Genomic DNA, 16,047 nt, shown 5'->3' with positions numbered 1-16,047 from the left:
CCAAATTTTAATCCCCATATCCAATTCACTGGACTCAACACTCAAGCTATGGAACTCTCACCTGCAAACGATCAACCATCACCTTTCAAGCCTCAACCTGGTGCTCAACACGTCCAAGACAGAACTATTGCTAATCTCCCCAGAAGGCAGTCCCTTCCATCACCAACTGCAATCCAACATACAAATATCCCACGCTAGAGATCTCGGAGTCATAATTGATAGTCACCTGAACCTTAAGCAATTTATAAAACACACCACAAAGGAGTGCTTCTACAAGCTACAAGTACTCAAGAAACTCAAACCGCTACTATTCCATTACTACTTCAGATCTGTCCTCCAAGCCATTCTGTTCTCCAAAATAGACTACTGCAAGGTCTCCCGGCTTCTACTATAAAACCCCTCCAGCTGCTCCAAATGCAGTGGCGAGATTTTGACGAATACCAATCGGAGAGCGCATATCTCTCCTATTCTAAAAGATCTTCACTGGCTCCCAGTAAACTTCAGAATTCTCCATAAATCACTGACAATTATCCACAAAAATATTCACCATCAGACCCCTCTTGATCTACTACACCCTCTCAAATTGCACTCCACGGCCAGACCCTTAAGGGATGCCTACAAGGGATCTTTACATGTTCCTCCAATCAAATTTGTACACCACTCAAATATCAGAGACAGGACATTCTCTATCACAGGTCCCTCTATCTGGAACGCCATGCCTCCGGATCTTAGGCAGGAAACTTGTCTACTAACTTTCAAAAATAAACTAAAGACATGGCTGTTCTGCCGAGCCTTCCCCACCACTAGCCCAACAGACTGACCTAGAATTGTCCCATCACTTATGTAAATAAACAAACGCTAAATTATGCTCACAAATTATCATGAGGTCGGCTCTTTGCCTCCCTCCCATACTCTATTGTATATAGTACTTTATCTTCGTTCTCCCTTTCTTTTTTTCCCACTCCCAGTTAAGGCATTCTTGTTATAATGTAACTTTATGCTCCTTTTAAATTGTCTCTTGTTGAATGGTTGGTTATAGTTACTGCTTAGTTCGATGTAAACCGAGTTGATTTGATTTGTATCAAGAAAGTCGGTATATAAAAGCCTTTATTAATAATAATAATAATAATAATAATAATAATAAACTAAAGCCTGAGAGACTGAAGCTGTGCCTGAAACTGATAAGAATTCAGAGAGAGAGAACATCGCTGCTTTCCCATGCATTTAGTGTATAAGGAGAAATAACAATTAGAGAGAGAGGGAGTGTGGGCCTCCGGACATGACAGCATAGGTTGATCCTTTGGAAACATGTAAGCTTTATATATATATATATATATATATATATATATATATATTAGGGATGTGAATCGTGTGATCGATCGTCTTAACGATCGATTTTGGCTGAAGGGGGGGGGAATCTGATCGTCTTAGTTTTTTAAATTAAAAAATCGTTTTATCGGGGGAGGGGGGAGGGCGGGAAAACCGGCACACCAAACAACCCTAAAACCCACCCCGACCCTTTAAAACAAATCCCCCACCCTCCCGAACCCCCGCACTATGTCGACATAGTGAGGGCAAAGGTAGCGCCGGCGCCATTTTGAATATTGGCAAATCGGCCCGAGTGCAGAAGGTCCGCTCCCGGACCCCCGCTGAACTTTTGGCAAGTCTTGTGGGGGTCAGGAGGCCCCCCCAAGCTGGCCAAAAGTCCCTGGGGGTCCAGCGGGGTCCAGTGAGCGATCTCTTGCACTCATGACGTCAGGTCACAGGAACCAAAATGGCGCCGGCGCTACCTTTGCCCTGTCATATGGCAAGGGCAAAGGGCCACCGGCGCCATTTCTCTTAACGCAGCCGTGGCCCGAGAGTGGAAGATCGTGCCGGGACCCCCCCCCACACACACACACTGGACCCCAGGTAATTTAAAACATTTTGGGGGGGTTCAGGAGGGTGGGGGATTTCTTTTAGGGTCGGGGTGGGTTTTAGGGTTGTTTTGGTGTGCCGGTTTTCCCGCCCTCCCCCCTCCCCCGATGTACGATTTTTGACGATAAATCGGGGGAATTGTTATTGTATCGCGGCTCTAACGATTTTTGATGATTTAAAATATATCTGACGATTGTTTTAAATCGTCAAAAAACTATTCACATCCCTAATAGTTACATTGGATAGTCCTCATTTTGGTAAATTTATTTGATGTATAACACCTAAGGAAATACCAAATTTCTAATTTATCTTGTTGCCAATTATGTATTTAGGCAGAGTATATCAGAAAAACAAACCTAGGGGTGGGTGGGTAGAAGGGAGGATGGGAGGGAGTTAAACAGTTAACACTTGGCCAGGGCTGTTCACTGGACACTATCTGCTATTGATTTTGAACAGATCCTCCCCCAGATTTGGCTAGCTAATTTAAGCTTTTTCCTTAGCTCTCCCCAAGAATATCTTTTGGAAGGTGTGATCTCCAGAACTGTACAAGGTTTTCCAAATGAAATCTTACCAGAGACTTATACAGAAGCATTATCACTTTATTTACCTGCTGGCTATTCCTCTCGTTATGCATTATGCATCATTTCTGGCTTTGTGGTCATCTTATCAACCTGTTTGGTCACCTAATGGTCAGCAGATATTATCACTCCCAGATTCCATTCTTGTTTTGTGCATAAAACTTTACTGCCTATACTGTTCAACAACTTTGGGATTTTCTAACCCAAATGCATGACTCTGCATATTTTGGCATTACATTTTAGCTGCTAGCCTCTAGCCCTGCACAAATCTGGCTGCTAGGCAGCCCCCAACACCAGTAGGGGTTCTCACTAGGCCATGCACAGATCTGTATGATGCAGCAAGGCCAGCCCTATAAGAACCTCCCTGCCTCAGCATGGAGTTTTCCTCACTGTCTTTTGGCCCACTTGTTCTTGTGCTATTGCCTGTTTAACCTTGACCTTGTTCTTTGTTCTGATACTCTTGTTTTACCTTGCTTTTGCTCTTGTATAGCTCCTGCCATGTTTGGGCTTCCTAGCCTACCTGCCCTGTCTCTGAATTATGCTCTTTGTCTTGTCCTTGTTTTGTTGGGGCCTATCCTCTCTGCCTGTAATCTGTGTCCTGTCCTATCTAGGCCTTCCAGGACCTCTCTTGTCTGTGTTTTCCAGTTATGCTCTGGTTTCCTATGGATCTCCCAGTGGTTCCTCTGCTCCCTGTGGGTCCCCAGGTGGCCCAATAGCTCTTCTGCACCCTATGGCTCTTCTGTTCCAGTGAATACCCTGTTCCCCATGGGTCTCCACATGGCTCTTGCCTTTGTCCAGGCCTCCCAGTAGCCTATCCTGTCTGCATGTATTCCTTGCACTGCCCTTGCCCTGCCTTTTCTTTGACCAGGCCTTCCTGTGGCCTAGCTTGACTATTCTATGTCAAGCTCCAGTGAATAACCTATTTCTGTCTGTTCTAGCCTGACTTATATCTTGCCTATGCGCTCCCTGTTCCAGTGAATACCCTGTTCCAGTCCCTGTGCACTGCCCTTCAGAGCTGCCAGCCACCAGCACCAGAGTGTTGCGATCCCGGTCGCGGGTCCTGCGACTGGACTCTTACCTCCTCCAGACCGCCCCTGCAAGCAGCCGCAGTCCCCGATGCTTTTCGGGCCTTCAAAGGCCTTTCTCCGCAGCAGCGTCTCCACGAGGGAGACGCCGCTGAGCTCTGTGCCACAGCCCCATGCCTTAGGCACACACATGCAAGGAAGCAGAATTTAAAGGGACAGTGGCAAGAAACCTTGGCTGGACCCCGGAGTGACATCAGACGCCGGCAGGGTATTTAAACCCAGTTCCTGCCTCAGAGCTTTGCCTTGCAACGAGGCTTGCTTCCTGGACTTTTCAAGTTGCAGTTCCAGCCTGTGTTCCTGATCCAGCTTCAGTTCCTGATCCAGCTTCCACTCCTGATCCTGCCTTGGTTCCTGACCCAGCTTATGTTTCTGATCCTTCAGCCTGTCTCCCTGGTTCCTGATTCGGTATGTCTTCTGGATACTCCTGTCTGCCTCCAGCCCTGACCTTTGGACCGTCCCTCCGTCCTGCTCTCGGCCATCTCTACGACATCCGGATTTCATCTTGGACTTTCATCTCCAGGAGACCACGCCTAAGTCCAAGCGGCTCGGGTCCTCACAGGCTCCTCCTGGGGGGACCTCGGGCTTCCAGTGGTGAAGCTCCTGATTGGTCTCCTGGCTCTATCCGGCTTTTCATCTTGACTTTCATCTCCAGGAGACCGGGCCTAAATCCAAGCAGCTCGGGTCCTCAAGGGCTCCTCCTGGGGGGACCTCAGGCTTCCAGTGGTAAAGCTCCTGATTGGTCTCCTGGCTCCATTCCACCTCCCGGCCACTACATCTTCTGCGGAGATCTTCTTCTATACACTCCTTCATCATCCGCAGGCCGGCACAAGGGTCCACAACCTATAACAGTTTGCAAGGCCATGGACCGGCAGATATTTCAGGGCTACAGGCCATTCTGGGAATGGCACAACAACTGCAACAGCAGCAGCACTGTTTGGACATCCTGGCAGCCACCGTTGAGCGATTGGCTAATCACTTGGATGCTAATCCACAGAGGTTCCTCCGGTGCATCCCTCCGATTCCAGTTCCTGGGCCAGCAGCTTCCACACAGTTACCGGTTCCTCCTTGCTACTCTGGTGAGGCTAAACACTGACAGGGTTTCCTAAAACCAATTGCTATATAAGGTTTTCTCTGCTTGCCGAATGCATGTTTTCCGTCTGACCTAGTGAAAGTCGTTTCATCCTGTCATTACTCGATGGGAGGAACCTTGTCCCTGGGCTTCGCCTTTGTGGGAGCACAATGATCCCATGCTGAGTAACTTCCAGCAATTTGTTGTTCAAACTTTAAACAGGTATTTGATGAGCTAGCACTCAATCCACTGCACCAGGGAACTTTTGCAGCTCGCCAGGGGTCTCAGTCACTGGCAGATTACGTCCATTCAGTTTTGTACTCTGGCCACCGAGTTGGTTGGTGAGAGGACAGCTGGAGAGGCAATATTCTTAGAGGGATTATCTGCTCACATAAGGGACTAACTGGCAGCCATAGACCTCCAGATGATCTCAACAACCTGATCGATCTAGTGGTAGAAGCGTCCGCCGACTTCAAAACAGAGGGCCGTGAGGTTCATCGCCCCCGGAGACATGTCTCGTTGGCCCCAGCATTCTGCCAGGCCTCTGATGCCTCATCCACCTCAGTCGAACTCCCATACTGATTCTCATGCAGAAGAGCCCATGCAGTTGGGACGAAGCTCTCTGACTCCAGAGGAAGAAGGCGACGTCGACCCTGGGTCTCTGCCTATACTGCGGCAACAAGGACCAGTTCCTAGCCCAGTGTAAAGAGCGTTCAGAAAACTTTCAAAAGCCTAGGTGCCACAGAGGAGCTGTCCCTAGGCTGCATTAATCCTGCTCCTCAAGTGTACGGTCCCCAGTACCATTGAGTATCCTAGAGGGACCTTTTCTACCCTCGCCTTTATTGACTCAGGGGCAGGAGGGGAACTTTATTTTGTCTGACTTGGTACGGCAACTTTAGATTCCGGCTCTCCCTTATAACCCACCACTGCGGATTACTTCCATTCGTGGCACTCTGCTTCCCGGGTGTGTCTCAGCCTCTACTGCACCAGTAACTCTACGTACCAGAGTTCTTCACACCAAAAAGATAGCTTTTTTGGTCTTAGAAAAAGCAGTCCACCCATCGTGTTGGGGTTACCCTGGCTCCAAAGACACTTCCCTGTTATCCAGTGCGATATCCTTTAAGTGGCAGCCTGGAGTTCGGATTGTTTCTCGACCTGCCTACTGTCTCTGCCTCGGCCTGGAGTTACATTGATGACCACTTCGCTAGCTCTACCTTCCCAATATGCGGATTTTACAGATATATTTTTCCAATGAAAAGGTGGAGCTACTACCACAGCATTGTCCGTTCGACTGTCCTATTGATTTACTACCTGGTACCACTCCACCCAGAGGAAGCGTTTATCCGTTGTCCCCTTCCGGAGGCACAAGCTATGTCAAAATATATCACAGAGAACCTTGCCTGTGGATTCATCCGCCCCTCAAGTCGCCAGCTGGAGTGGGCTTCTTCTTTGTGGGAAGAAGGACAGGTCCCTCTGGCCCTGCATTGATTATAGAGGACTGAATGCTATCACATGATGAGATCGTTATCCGTTACCCTCTTATTCCTGAACTCCCTTGTCAGATAGCAAGGGGCTAAGGTATTCACTAAGCTCGATCTTTGTGGAGCTTACAACCTTGTGCAAATCCGTCCCGGGGACGAATGGAAGACCACCTTTAATACCGAGACGACATTACAAATACTTTGATATGCCTTTCAAGCTATGCAATGCCTCCAGCGGTCTTCCAAAACTTGATGAACGAGGTACTCTTCAGGAAATACTTCACTCATCTGTTATTGTTTATCTAGACAATATCTTAATTTATTCTAAAGATTTGGCTACTCAATCGTCAACATGTAAAGACAGATCTTACAAATCCTGACAGAATCGTCTAGTTTGAAAACTTGGAAAAATGCCTGTTTGAGAAGAGTCATTTCCTTTCTTGGCTACAATGTGTCAGCTACAGGATTCCATATGGATCCAGACAAAGTGTCCGCCATCCAAGAATGGCCTCAGCCTGTGGGAATAAAAGTCCTCCAATGCTTTCTGGAGTTTGCAGACTTCTATAGGCAGTTCATACCTCACTACTCCCAAAAGGTTGCTCCTCTCACAGCTCTTACGAAGAGAGGGCTGACACCAAGAAAATGGCCCTTGGCTGCATGCTGAGCATTCGAGGACTTGAAAGAGGCCTTCTTATTAGACACTTGTTTACATCACCCAGATCTTCAGCGACCTTTCATTGTGGAGGTGGATGCTTCCGAAATTGCAGTGGGTGCAATTCTCAGCCAAGTTTCCAGCAAAGGTAAATTATTTCCGTGCCTCCTGCTTCTCCCGAAGGTTTTCTGCAGCTAAAAGAAACTATGGTATTGGGGATAAGAGCTCCTACCATCAAATTGGCATTTGGAAGATGGAGGCAGTGGTTGGAAGGGGCCCAACACCCTATTGTAGTATATACAGATCACAAGAATTTAGAATTCCTTATAACCGTGCTCAGTGTCTGACCCCAGGCAAGCCTGCTGGTCTCTATTCTTCAACCGCTTTGATTTCTCTTATGCTACAGGCCGACAACCAAGAATATACTGGCTGACACGTTATCCTGTACCACTGAGCTTGAAGAAGTGGGTAACCCACCTCAGTACATCTTAGACCAAGTAAGGGATAGTGTGGCAAGCTCAGACATAGTCCCAGTAGGCAAGACTGTGGTTCCACGTCATCTTAGGAGAAAAGGTTATTCATGGGCACATGACTCTCTCACCCGCCAGACATCAGGGGAGAATAAAAAACTCTGGAACTCCTGTCTCGATACTATTGGTGGCCATCGCATGGGACATGACGTCTACATGGATGTCAGTTTTTGCCCGACTTGTGCTAAACAGAAGCCCTTACCAGGCCATCCTTGGGGGTCTTCTACAATCCCTGCCAATTCCAGTGAAACCCTGGACACATCTATCCACAGATTTTGTAGTGGGATCTAACCCACTTCTGAGGGGAACGACATTCATTTGGGTCACTGTGGACCGATTTTCCAAGATGGCCCACTTTGTTCCGCATCTAAACTTCCTTCCGCACCGAGTTGGCCAACTCTTCACGCACACATCTTCTGAATTAATGGTTGCCTCTGCATATCGTGTCTGACGAGGTCCGCAGTTTACAGCGAGATACTGGAGGGTCTCTGTGCAAGTAATTTGGGATCCAGTTGGATCTCACCTCTGCATTTCATCCCCAGAGTAATGGACAAGCAGAATGTACTAATCGTTCCCTAAAGACTTTCCTGCGAACCTTCGCAACAGAAAGACAGGATAATTGGGTATCCCTGCTACCATGGGCCGAATTCTCATATAATAATCATACTCATTCGTCCACAGGAAACTCTCCATTCCAGCTAGTGTATGAAAAGCAACCCAAACTACCCTTACCAATCCCATTAGTGGTTCCATCTCCGGCAGCCCAAATGTCAGCTCAGCAATTTCATGCCCTATGGAACTCAATTCAAGAGAAGCTCCGGCACACGGCTGCTACAGCTAAAAGATTCACCGATTGACATCGTCATCCAGCTCCAGTGTTCCTGCCAGGAGACAAGGTTTGGCTAAGCACCAAGAATATTCACCTTCTTCTACCTTCTAGGCGCCTGGCACCTAAATTCTTCGGACCATTCAGAGTGGCTGAGAGAGTGGGAGCATGTCCTATCGGTTACATCTTCCCACTACATTAAGAATTCATAATGTATTCCACGTTTCTCTACTCAAGCCTGTGATTCTCTCCAAATTTCATCGTAAAACTCCTGACTCACTGGAGATACCCACAACAGCAGAGACTAATTTCCAAATCCGTGAGGTACTGGATGTGTGCTTCCATCATCGTCGGTGGGAGTACCTATTATCTTGGGAGGGATGTGGTCCTGAGGACAATACCTAGGAACCAGCCAGCAACATTTTGGACAAATCCCTCCTGCACCAGTGTCATCTGGATCATCCTGGTAAGCCCGGACCTCCAAGGAGGGGACATAAGAGGTGGGTACTGTTGCGATCCCGGTTGTGGGTCCTGTGACCGGGCTCTTACCTTCTCCAGACCGCCCCGGCAAGCAGCCGCAGTCCCCGACGCTTTTCGGGCCTTCACAGGCCTTTCTCTGTGGCAGCGTTTCCACAAGGGAGATGCCGCCGAGCTCTGTGCTATGGCCCCGCCCCTTAGGCACGCGCAAGGAAGCAGAATTTAAAGGGACAGTGGTGGGAAACCTCGGCCGGCCCCCGGAGTGACATCAGATGCCGGCAGGGTATTTAAACCCAGTTCCTGCCTCAGAGCTTCGCCATGCAACGAGGTTCGCTCTCTGGAGTTTTCAAGTTGCAGTTCCAGCCTGTGCTCCTGATCCATCTTCCATTCCTGATCCAGCTTCCGTTCCTGATCCTGCCTTGGTTCCTGACCCGGCTTCAGTTTCTGATCCTTCGGCCTGTCTCCCTGGTTCCTGATTCGGTACTTCTTCTGGATACTCCTGTCTACCTCTAGTCCTGACCTTCGGACCGTCCCTCCATCCTGCTCTCAGCCATCTCTGTGACATCCGGATTTCATCTTGGACTTTCATCTCCAGGAGACCATGCCTAAGTCCAAGCGGCTCGGGTCCTCACGGGCTCCTCCTGGGGGGACCTCGGGCTTCCAGTGGTGAAGATCCTGATTGGTCTCCTGGCTCCATTCCGCCTCCCGGCCACTACATCTTCTGTGGAGATCTTCTATACGCTCCTTCATCATCCGCAGGCCGGCCCAAGGGTCCATAACCCATAACACAGAGGGCTCAACCTGAAGGGAAGGTGGCTGGTCAGGCAGCAGATCTACACTGGTCTTGCCTGCTCCTAACTCCTGCAGAAGACCACATATTCGGACAACAACCAACAAGGACTGAGTTGCACAGGCTGGATAAACATGTATGGGAGTAGCTTGCTATGATGGCGGTTACTACCCCTAAACAATTAGCTAGATACTTCACTTAGATGCACCTCCAGCACTGATACCCCTAACCAATTAGCTAGATACGTCCCTTAGATGGAGCTCCAGCACTGCTAACTATATCGATGGTGAGGGTGGAAGGGAAATAGATCAATGGTGGGGTGGAAGGGAAATAGAACAAAAGGGACAAGAGTAACAGATAAGTATGGGGGAAAAAAAGTGAAAGCTTGCTGGGCAGACTGGATGGACCGTTTAGTCTTCTTCTGCCATCATTTCTATGTTTCTATGTTTCTATATGCCAGACCTGCCTATTTATGATTCCTGCTCCCCCCCCCCCCCCCCCCCCCGCTTGGGAACATTCTTAAATTGGCCAGCCAGGCCGTGACAAGCCCATTCCTCAAGCTTCACTAGATTTTCTTTATATTTTCCACATCTTCCAGGATATTTTATCTTGTTGCTGATTTTAGAATCATCTGCAAAAAGGAAAATTCCTGATAGCCCTTAAGCATTATCACTGACAAAAATGTTGAAGAGAACTGGACCAAGCACTGATCCCTGCACCAAACTACTGGTAAACCCTCCCTTTTATCACTTCCCCTTGTCGCCTCTTACTCAGCTGGACTAAGAATTTGAATTGATTCTAAGATGGCAGCACTAAAAACATTATACATTTCTGTATGAATATTTGAGCATTCCTTTTGTGACTAAGCTATTTTCAGGATGCTCTAAGTAAAGCAAACATGCTTCTTGTAATCATCTGCAGGTGTCCATAAAATTCTTATAGTGTCTGCAGTGTTTTTCTGGATAATAAAATATGGGCTGCTTTCTTCAGAGCTTTCAGTTTTGAAAAGATTCTTCTTTGAATTTGTCTCTGAGCTTGTACTTTTTTTAAAGTCATCACAAATAAAAATAATAATTTAGAGGGTCTTATTTGTACCAAATAAATTAGCCATTCATTTTTGCCCATAATTTACTTCTCTTCTCTTGGGATTCTAGCATAACTGGAACCTACTCTGATTGGGTTGCAGCACCAAGAGCCTTCTTTCTCACCTGTGTAGTTCAGTGACTCCAGTCATTGTAGTGACCATTCTCTGACTAAGTAAGGCATGGACAATAGTTCCCTCCAAAACCCAACACAAGTGAATTTATGAGTTAGCTAGTATGCAGACTGTCTCTGCAACTCCTCTGTCCTGACTGACCCAAGCTGCACAAGTTATATTCCTGTTTTGAACTCAGGTTTCCCTTATAGCAGTTTATAGTGCTGCCACTGGGCTACCATTGCCCAATTTATTCATTTTTAAGTAAGCATTAATTCCTCCTTTTTCCCCATTCCCTCGCAGAGTCTCCTTTACACTGATGTACTTGCTCAACCCTGATTCAGCATCCCCCATGCTCATTTATGAATGGATTAAAATTGGAAGCATCTCTAGGAAACCCCAATAAAGTAATAGTAGCATTAACCTTGGAAATTGTATACTGTACCTTTAACAATGCTTCCAGAACGAATACAGTAATGAAAATGTAGTTGAGAATATCTAGTTCTTCATGATACACATCATTTAAAGTTGGTATGAAATCCAGTATTAAGGGAAAAGTATTCATAGCTATCAAAATATATATTGTGAATTCAAACGCTTCGCTATGTACTAGATAGTAACATATATTTAACATCTTGATCCTAAAAAAACAGATTTAAGTAAATAAGTATTATTTTCAAGTTTTTGAAATTATAATGTACTTTGATTTAAAAAAGAGCAAAACAGCATCCACATGCATTTCAGGGCACTAACAATGCTTATTATTATTATGTACTGCTAACCTGTTTATATGTAGCTTTGTCTTACACACCTTGGTTTGGATTTAAGGATGAGGCAAACAAAATGCAACCAACCTGCATATTTTTAAATAGATCATTTTTTCTGCCCAAGACTAATTTCCTACAACTTATATCCCTAGAAGAATGATGAGTCGCAAAAAAAAAGGGGCAGGGAGGCATTAGTGGGCAGTCAGCTGCATCATGGCGGTGCGGTTTTGTCTGCCGTAGTGCGGCCGCACCACACACTATCGTCCCATAGTGCCACGGTGTAGTTATTTCCTATGGTGCTGCTGGTGATAATGTGAAAAACATTATCACCCGCAGTGCTGCTGGGAGATAACTCTGCCCAAACCCCGCCCAAACCCCTCCCCTTCCCCTAATTTAAATAATACCATTGCAAAATAATGAATGACCCTACAAGATTCTTCATAAAAGTGCTTTGGAACTTTTACCTTAAAGGATAAGTGTAAAGCACACACAAATTTTGCAATACTTTGTACACAATCTTTTGATAGCAAATTTTATTCCTTGGAATTTTCACTTTATGAGAGTAATTTTACAACTGTGCATGATTGGATAATGTCTGTACATACCTTTTACATGCAAACATAAGAACATAAGAAAATGCCATAGTGGGTCAGACCAAGGGTCCATCAAGCCCAGCATCCTGTTTCCAACAGTGGCCAATCCAGGCCATAAGAAGTATGGCAAGTACCCAAAAACTAAGTCTATTCCATGTTACCATTGCTAATGGCAGTGGCTATTCTCTAAGTGAACTTAATAGCAGATAATGGACTTCTCCTCCAAGAACTTATCCAATCCTTTTTAAACACAGCTATACTAACTGCACTAACCACATCCTCTGGCAACAAATTCCAGAGTTTAATTGTGCGTTGAGTAAAAAAGAACTTTCTCCGATTAGTTTTAAATGTGCCCCATGCTAACTTCATGGAGTGCCCCCTAGTCTTTCTACTATCCGAAAGAGTAAATAACCGATTCACATCTACCCGTTCTAGACCTCTCATGATTTTAAACACCTCTATCATATCCCCCCTCAGTCGTCTCTTCTCCAAGCTGAAAAGTCCTAACCTCTTTAGTCTTTCCTCATAGGGGAGTTGTTCCATTCCCCTTATCATTTTGGTAACCCTTCTCTGTACCTTCTCCATCGCAATTATATCTTTTTTGAGATGCGGCGACCAGAATTGTACACAGTATTCAAGGTGCGGTCTCACCATGGAGCGATACAGAGGCATTATGACATTTTCCATTTTAGTCATCATTCCTTTTCTAATAATTCCCAACATTCTGTTTGCTTTTTTGACTGCCGCAGCACACTGCACCGACGATTTCAATGTGTTATCCACTATGACACCTAGATCTCTTTCTTGGGTTGTAGCACCTAATATGGAACCCAACATTGTGTAATTATTAGAGATGTGAATCGTGTCCTCGATCGTCGTAATGATCGATTTCGGCTGGGAGGGGGAGGGAATCGTATCGTCGCCGTTTGGGTGTTTAGAGTATCGTTAAAATCGTTAAAATCGTGAACCGGCGCACTAAAACCCCCTAAAACCCACCCCGACCCTTTAAATTAAATCCCCCACCCTCCCGAACCCCGCCCCCAAATGCCTTAAATTACCTGGGGGCCCAGCGGCACACTAAAACCCCCTAAAACCCACCCCCGGCACACTAAAACCCCCTAAAACCCACCCCGACCCTTTAAATTAAATCCCCCACCCCAAATGCCTTAAATTACCTGGGGGTCCGTAGCGGCGGTCCGTAGCTTAAATTACCCCCGGGTCCGTAGCTAAATCAGGGGAAGGGAGAGAGCAGGAAATCCGGCACACGAGATCGTGGTGTCTTCAGCCGGCGCCATTTTGCAAAATGGCCGCCGCAAAATGGCAGCGGCCATAGACCAATACGATTCGACGCAGGAGGTCGTTCCGGACCCCGCTGGACTTTTGGCAAGTCTTGTGGGGGTCAGGAGGCCCCCCCAAGCTGGCCAAAAGTTCCTGGGGGTCCAGCGGGGGCCCTGGAGCGATCTCCTGCCGCGAATCGTTTCCGTACGGAAAATGGCGCCGGCAGGAGATCGACTGCAGGAGGTCTTTCAGCGGGGGTCTGGAACCCTCGCTGAACGACCTCCTGCAGTCGATCTCCTGCCGGCGCCATTTTCCGTACGGAAACGATTCGCGGCAGGAGATCGCTCCAGGGCCCCCGCTGGACCCCCAGGAACTTTTGGCCAGCTTGGGGGGGCCTACTGACCCCCACAAGACTTGCCAAAAGTCCAGCGGGGGTCCGGAACGACCTCCTGCGTCGAATCGTATTGGTCTATGGCCGCCGCCATTTTGTGGCGGCCATTTTGCAAAATGGCGCCGGCTGAAGACACCACGATCTCGTGTGCCGGATTTCCTGCTCTCCCCTTCCCCCGATTTAGCTACAGACCCGGGGGTAATTTAAGCTACGGACCGCCGCTACGGACCCCCAGGTAATTTAAGGCATTTGGGGTGGGGGATTTAATTTAAAGGGTCGGTGTGGGTTTTAGGGGGTTTTAGTGTGCCAGTTTTCCTGCCCTCCCCCTTCCCCCGATTTACGATTTTTTGACGATAAATCGGGGGAATTGGTATTGTATCGTGGCCCTAACGATTTTTGATGATTTAAAATATATCGGACGATATTTTAAATCGTCAAAAAATGATTCACATCCCTAGTAATTATAGCATGGGTTATTTTTCCCTATATGCATCACCTTGCACTTATCCACATTAAATTTCATCTGCCATTTGGATGCCCAATTTTCCAGTCTCACAAGGTCTTCCTGCAATTTATCACAATCTGCTTGTGATTTAACTACTCTGAACAATTTTGTGTCATCTGCAAATTTGATTATCTCACTCGTCGTATTTCTTTCTAGATCATTTATAAATATATTGAACAGTAAGGGTCCCAATACAGATCCCTGAGGCACTCCACTGTCCACTCCCTTCCACTGAGAAAATTGCCCATTCAATCCTACTTTACAAATTTTCAAAGAAAATTTATATGCACAAGTTCACTTTGAAAATTCCTGCACACAAACTCACTTATAGAAAGTTACATTTGTTTAATGAGCACACAACTTGTGCAGATGAACTTACCTGGATATGTTTTAAAATCAAAAAGTACCTCTGTAAGTTCCAACTTCACCCCATGGAATGCCTCTCTCCAATTCACATAAGTAGTATAATGGGTACACGATCAATCAAACTGATTGACAGGTGAGATAAGGATGACAGCAGCCAATCAGCGTTCACTTCCAGTCTAAGCCCCGCCCACGCACCCATCCACTCCCCATAGAAGTGAATGGGGATGTAGCCACGCCCCCTCCCGCCTCATCCCACCCTCGACCATGCCCCCAGGCCACACCCCTTCCACCCCAGGCCACACCCCTTCCGCCCCAGGCCACACCCCTTCCGCCCCTGGCCCTGCCCCAGACCCTGCCCCAGACCCCATCGATGCTCCTCCCCTCCCAATAGAAGTGAATGGGGAGCCCCTCCCACACCCCACCCCCAAACCGCCCCCATGATGTCACGGATGGCCCCGCCCCACACCCCAACCCCAAGCCACACCCCCTGTGACGTAGCGTGTATAGACATCGCCGGAAGTCCACCCCACACCGCCCCCCCAAAAACACCCCCCCTAAACGTCATCAGAAAGGGTCCCGTCACTTTTTTAATGACATCAGAATTAATGGACTCTGGCTGTTTTTGATGATTTCACCAGAAGTACAATACAAAAGTCCCGAAATATGCGCTCCTAGAACATCCTGATGCCTTGTAATGATGTCAGTGCAGGAAATATGCTTTTTTTCTAGCCACTATGTTTTAAAAAAAAAACAAACAAAATACAAGCTATTAGGAGGCAGGAAAACTGCAGGAAATATGCCTTTTTTCTAGCCACTCCGTTTTAAAAAAAACAAACAAATACAAGCTGTAGGAAGCAGGAAAACTGTGGCTCATTCTGTTGACAAGGATTTGGTTTTTAAAACAAGTGATTGAAGCTACCTGTGGTGAATTGCATGAACTGCAGGATCAAACTTTGCAAAAGACAGGTTTTGGTTTTTTTTGCAAAGACTAGGGACCGGAGTAGTTTATGGGTACGCTGTCACTCAAACCCCCAAGCCAAACCCCCCAGTGATGTCACCAGAAATCCACCCCTCCAAGCCCTCGCTGTAGATAGGTGTTTCACATAGGCACAAACTGCAAGACAGGCTTTTTTTTTTTTTTTTTGCAAAGACCAGGGACCGGAGTAGTTTATGGGTACACTGTCACTCAAACCCCCAAGCCAAACCCCCCAGTGATGTTACCAGAAGCCCAAGCCCACCCCTCCAAGCCCTTGCTGTAGATAGGCATGCCCCAATAAAAGTTACCAGACAGCAGGCAGGAAGCTGTGACTCATTCTGTACACAGAGACAGGGAGAATCCAACAACACCCCTTCCCTCCGCCCCTCTCTGCCTCAATCCTCCCTGCCAGCCTAAAATCTGGGCAGAGGATAGTTGAAAGCAGTGGGGGGTATAGGTTTGCAAATGGTAAACTACAAGGCTTTAGTTTTGTTTTAAAAAAAACAGACTTCTGTATTCTCCCCCCACAACCCTTCCCTCCTCCCCTCTCTGTTAGACACGCCCAAACTTG

General features: G+C 47.0%; 1 protein-coding gene across 1 annotated transcript in view; it reads right to left on the bottom strand.

The window, feature by feature from the left end:
- The window catches only part of LOC115079138 (sodium/hydrogen exchanger 10-like), a 947,289-nt gene that overhangs the window by 187,844 nt on the left and 743,398 nt on the right, over nt 1–16,047 (bottom strand). Inside the window, exon 10 of the mRNA XM_029582257.1 lies at nt 11,046–11,241. Within this exon, the coding sequence (XP_029438117.1) occupies nt 11,046–11,241 (196 nt within the window). The remainder of the gene's footprint in view (nt 1–11,045; nt 11,242–16,047) is intronic.

This window comes from Rhinatrema bivittatum, chromosome 17, assembly GCF_901001135.1.
Source record: "Rhinatrema bivittatum chromosome 17, aRhiBiv1.1, whole genome shotgun sequence".
NCBI lineage: Eukaryota > Metazoa > Chordata > Amphibia > Gymnophiona > Rhinatrematidae > Rhinatrema > Rhinatrema bivittatum.
The sequence above is the reverse complement of the archived record's forward strand: the minus strand, read 5'-3'. Positions and strand labels throughout refer to the sequence as shown.